The sequence below is a fragment of the Rhagoletis pomonella genome, unplaced genomic scaffold, assembly GCF_013731165.1.
Source record: "Rhagoletis pomonella isolate Grant_MI unplaced genomic scaffold, Rhpom_1.0 Rhpom_scaffold_00001, whole genome shotgun sequence".
NCBI classification, from domain to species: Eukaryota; Metazoa; Arthropoda; class Insecta; order Diptera; family Tephritidae; genus Rhagoletis; species Rhagoletis pomonella.
Genome location: NW_023458555.1, coordinates 98639046 through 98644216, shown reverse-complemented (window position 1 = coordinate 98644216; position 5171 = coordinate 98639046). Strand labels below are relative to the sequence as shown.

General features: G+C 38.9%; 2 protein-coding genes across 2 annotated transcripts; both read right to left on the bottom strand.

Moving 5' to 3' along the window:
- Positions 1–243: 243 nt before the first annotated feature.
- LOC118734661 lies at positions 244–5035 on the bottom strand. Its single transcript, XM_036464368.1, has 3 exons — positions 4765–5035; positions 368–1375; positions 244–258 (listed from the first exon to the last, which is right to left on the bottom strand). Exons 1-3 carry the CDS (start codon positions 4843–4845, stop codon positions 244–246), a joined length of 1104 nt encoding a protein of 367 aa, XP_036320261.1. The 5' UTR covers positions 4846–5035.
- On the bottom strand, positions 2062–4116 carry LOC118749175. Its single transcript, XM_036483952.1, has 2 exons — positions 3212–4116; positions 2062–3160 (listed from the first exon to the last, which is right to left on the bottom strand). Exon 1 carries the CDS (start codon positions 3916–3918, stop codon positions 3229–3231), a length of 690 nt encoding a protein of 229 aa, XP_036339845.1. The 5' UTR covers positions 3919–4116; the 3' UTR covers positions 2062–3160; positions 3212–3228.
- Positions 5036–5171: the final 136 nt, after the last annotated feature.

The window sequence follows — 5171 nt, the reverse complement described above, 5'->3', positions numbered from 1 at the left end:
TTTTGTTTTTAAACCATGGCTGTTTTTCTTTGGGCGTGCAAAATTCTACTATGTCCGGGTCCCAGTTTGGAAGTTTGTTGGTAAATTCTGTTTTGGCTTCAGTCCCCAACATTTTGCTAATCCTTCTCAGTGCTTCACAAGGTGTGAGTTTTGGGGGTAAAGATTTACCATGGTCAACCGCTGTTTTTGCTGCTATATCTGCTTTTTCATTTATGGTTATACCCACATGGCTAGGTGTCCAGATTATTGCAATGTTTTCTATTTGGGAATGATAAAGTTTGTTATGGATTTCAGCTACTAAGAAATTTTGTGTGGTGCGGCTTTTTAGGGCCTTAATTGCACTCTGGCTGTCTGTAAAGATTGCTACTTTTTTACTTTCATTATTAATGGCTATCGTGATTTCTTGAGAAAGTGCTACTAGCTCACCGTAAGTTGATGTGAAGTTTCCATCTATATTGTACAGGTATGAGACGTTAGCCGTTACCACATAGACTGCACAGCCAATTTTGTTATCTGACACCGATGCATCAGTGGCATACACTTTGAAACCTTCCTCTTTTAGCGTGTTAATTTTTTTGTTGTAGATAGCTCTGAGTTGTGTAGGAGTAACGTTCTTTTTGGACTGGGCCAATTCAGATTCGTAACAGTTAAGGTTATGGTGTCTTTTGAAAGCTACATTTGTATCTATGGTGTTGATAATTGCTTTAAATTTTTCGTACGTTATGCTGTAGCTGGAATTTATGGGAGGTCTGTTCTGGATCTGTGTTCTAAGTTCAGGATTGATCAACCACTGTTTGACAAGTTCCTTGGCCGTAAGCCATACAGCTCTGGGAAGAGGTGGAAGTTCACAAGCCAGCGCGTATCTCATGAGTGTTGGAGTGTTTGGAGGAACTCCGAGGCTTCTCCTCAAGGTTTCATTTACACTGGTTTGTAGCTGTTTGTTATACCCTTTAGGGGCATTGGCGTAACTGGTGTTGGCATATTCTGCTTTGGATCGTACAAACGCTTTAAAAAGATTTATAGAAGTTTTAGGTGAAATGCCTGACTTGATAGATGTTAATTTAGAAATGAGGTTTTTACCTGAAGTTGTTGCTCTTTTAATTTCTCTAATGTGTACCTTAATGGTTGAGTTCGCGCTGATTGTTCTTCCCAGCCATTTGAAGTGATGGACTTTTTCAATGTTTAGGCCGTTGATGGATACACTAAAGGTTTGTTTATTATTTGCAGACATATACATGAATTTGGTTTTGTTCAGATTAAATATGAGATTTAAGCTGTCGCATTTTGCTTGTAATTCTTCTATTTTGTTTTGTAAATTTTGAGCTGCAGAGAATTTGTTTGTGCCAGTGGATATTAACGCAAGATCGTCGGCAAACTGAAATAGTTGAGTCTGAGAGTTATTAATTTCGTGCAGTTGGGCTGTATAAATATGGAATAGCGTTGGGGATAGGCAGCTACCTTGAGGTAGGCCAGAGTTTATCTCAACAGTCTGATTACCTAGGGTCAGATGTCTTTTAGAAAAGTAGTTATTAATCCAGTTTGCAATTGTTGGGTCGATGTTGCATTGTAGAAGAATATTGTGGAGTGAACCAAGATCTACTCTATTATAGGCATCCGACATATCTAAGAAACAGATCATAACATATTCCCTACATTTCTTTCTTTCTGCTATAAGATGTAGCATTTCATTAATGCACATTGTTGCTGATCTCATTTTTCGATAGGCGTAGCTCTTCTTGGGAAGTCGGTTGCTTGTCTCCAGGAACTCGTTAAGCGATTCTTTCACCATCATATTAATGCTCTTTACTACAACAGATATGAGTGAAATGGGTCTAAAGTTATTTATGTCCTCATGGTTTTTGTTTGCTTTCGGTATTGGAATTACCTTTATTTGTCTCCATGCGTCTAGGACCCTGTTACTGTAGAAATGTTCTTTTAGGGCGTCTACTAACGACTGTTTGGACTCAGTGGACAATTGCTTTAATGTATTAAACGTGATTCTGTCGAAACCCCCAGCAGTAGATTTTTTCCTAGCTAATAGATTTTCGAATCTGCTGTATGAAAAGTCAACGCTGTTGTTGGCGTTTACTGATGCAGCGGTGGTTGGAGTGATGACGTTACAAGGGTTGCTGGCTTGTTGAGCTTGATTTCTTATCAGTTCTAAGTAGTTTCGGTCATCTTCAGCTGCCCAATTGTGAGACGCACGTTTATTGCCTTTGACATTTCTTATGAATTTCCAAGCCTGTGTCGAGTTGGGGCAAGTGTTTATCTCCTCAATTTTACTGTTGTAGCTCGCTTTCTTTGCCGCCTTCACCGTTTCTTTCCAGTCGCTAGTTGATGTAATTGAGGCTTCCATGTCTTTAACATTGTTAGTATGATAAGCTTTTTTGCGTTTAGCGACATGTAATCTGTACAGTTTTTTGAGGTCATCACTCCACCAGTTTTTAGGGGTACGCCTGGATGTGTTTAAGTCAATTTTAATCCTGTTCCTAACGCCGTCTATTTCTGTCGTGATATTTTCTAAGTCAGAGAATTTTAACTGAGCAAGTTCCTGGGCGAGTCGTTCTTTGGGGATGAAATAGTTGGGCTTTTTGCTGCTATTAGTGACCTCAACGATGATGGGGAAATGCTTACTGCCTCCCAACTGGACTTGTTGACAGTGCCATTTTGTGTAACTGCTGTTAATATTGGTCAGAGTTATGTCAATTACCGTTCCTGCACTGTTACCGGTGCGGTGAGTGATTGCTCCACTGTTGATGCACTGGAGATTGGTGTTACTGATTTCGTCAATAACTATTTTTCCTTTGGTGTTGCATATTCTGTCTCCCCACACTTGATGCCTAGCGTTGAGGTCCCCTGCTATTATAACGTTTTCATGATTGTTAAGCAAAAGTACTACGCGGTTCAGTTCGTTAGTAAAATTTAAAATGTCAAGGTTGGGAGGAGTTGCAAATAGTTAGATTATTAATAAGATTAATCGTCTTGGCTATTAGAATGTCGTAATTTGTAACAAATTTGATTTTCGTAAATTTTATACCTTTTATAAATCCGATTCCTACGCCACCATATCCATCGATTCTGGTCTTTCTGAGTAAGTTGAAGTTCATTAAATTGTGTTGAGTTGTATGGTTGTCATGCGAAAAAATTTCCTGGAGGCAGACTATATCAATGTTATTACTAGTGTTAAAGAAATCTACATAGTTTTTATTACTTTTAAGGCTTTGTACGTTATATTGTAATATTTTTATTGGACTTGTCATCTTTGTTACTTGGATTTTTGTCTTCAATGTGTACTGCGCCTATATTGCGAATTAGGTTAACCAAGGGGTCGTTTACGTCGATGTCGTACCTTTTTATAAGGAGATTTACCAGCTTTTCAATCTCTGTGACCTTAGACCAATTCTGCATTTCGTAGACGGGTTGTGTTTTGGTTGTAGCTTTCGGCAATATTTTGGGAGGGTTAGGTGTAGCTGTTGTGTGGGTTTGGTGATTTCTAACTACGTAATTGTATTTATATGATGTAAGTTTTCTATTTACTGTTTCATCATTGTTGATCCTTGCTGTGCTTTTTGCTTCTAACTGTGGGAAATTTCCCTCATAGTTTTCTAGAGCTGAGAAACGGTTATTATTGTTTAAATTGTACATCCCAATCGCCTCAGACTTCGATACCTTTTTGATTGTCATAATTTCTACCACCTGTTTTTCTCTGGCCCATTTTGAACATTTCCTGCTCTCGAGTGAATTGTGATTATCCCCTCCGCATAGTATGCACGAATTTGTGGTTTCATTGCATTTACTACTACAGCCCTCTGCCTTGCCACAGATAATGCATCTGTTGGCTGCTCTGCAGGCCATTTTTGTGTGCCCTAGTCTGCCGCAGTTGTAACAATGCCTAACTCTAGGAATGTAGTGAACCATTTTGATTTTTACGCAAAAAATGTCTATGGTTTCTGGTAGTTCGTTGCCTTCAAAACTTATTTTCACAGCGAGAGTTGGAATGAACTTCTCTTTGTCATTGGGATCTCTTCTGGTAATTCTTGAGATAGCTGTAACAGGAATATCTGAAATGATATTTTCTTTTATTTCTTCCTCAGTGAAGTTAAGAGGTATTTGTCTAGCTACACCAGTTGTTTCTACCAAGCTTCTTGGTATAAAGGGTCTCATTTGGTTTTTAATTAAGTCGGGATTGCTAACGCACTTGTTTGCAGCTTCATAATTTTCAAAAAAAATTTTGTAGAGTGATCTACCTATGGCTTTTATGTTTTTAATCCCCTCAATATTAAAATGTCTTATAATATCCCAAAGGAATATGCCATTACGCATTTTTTCGTTATTTATCGTGTTAGATTTTGAGGTGTCCACCAGAACGCAATAATCTCCCCTGTGCCTTTTTGTATAGCACACACTGTCCGCGTGTTCTTTTTCTTTTTCCCTGTTGGTCACACTTTTGCTTTCTGTCGTACGTGTTTGTTCGCAGTCCGAGTTTTTGTAAGTTTCTTTCTCCTTGTTTTCACTGTTCATGTCCGCAGTGCCCGTTAAGTTTTTTGTCGTCGTTTTAGCATATGTTCATCTCTTCACTAACATTCCTTGTAACGGGATACGAGTGCCGTTAGCTTGGTCTGTCTTAGATTTTTTGGTAGTACTTGCTATGTCCGTCCGTTTGGTACAGTCGTCGTCTGTTTCTGACTCAGCTATTGGAAGACCCCCCTTTGTAGTTTTATTTATCTGTCTTTTCCTTGCAGCTTGTTTTCTGTTTCTTCCTACCTCAAACCAGTCTGACGCTGGATTGGTGTCCAGCTCCTGGTTTGGCTCCCCCTTCTCTGACGCCGAGGCGTCGCTGTCCATTTTGGCTGCCGCCAATAACAAAGAACTGTAGCACTCACCTTGGTAAGAACGTCTGGATCAAGCACTAGCACAAGTTTCTTATTTTTTTTCCCCTTTTCAAATTTTTGGGTTTTTCTAGGAGTTTAATACCTAGTTTTTACAATGGTACATCCAACTTTTACACTTAACAATTGACACACACTTCACACTCACAATAGGCACAAGAAATACTTAGACAGATACAACCTCCACCTGCTGTAGTACAAATGCGAATGATGATTTAACTTTGTTTGAATATACTGTTACGATTATCCTCGAAACCTTGAGGGATTACCCAAATATACTCG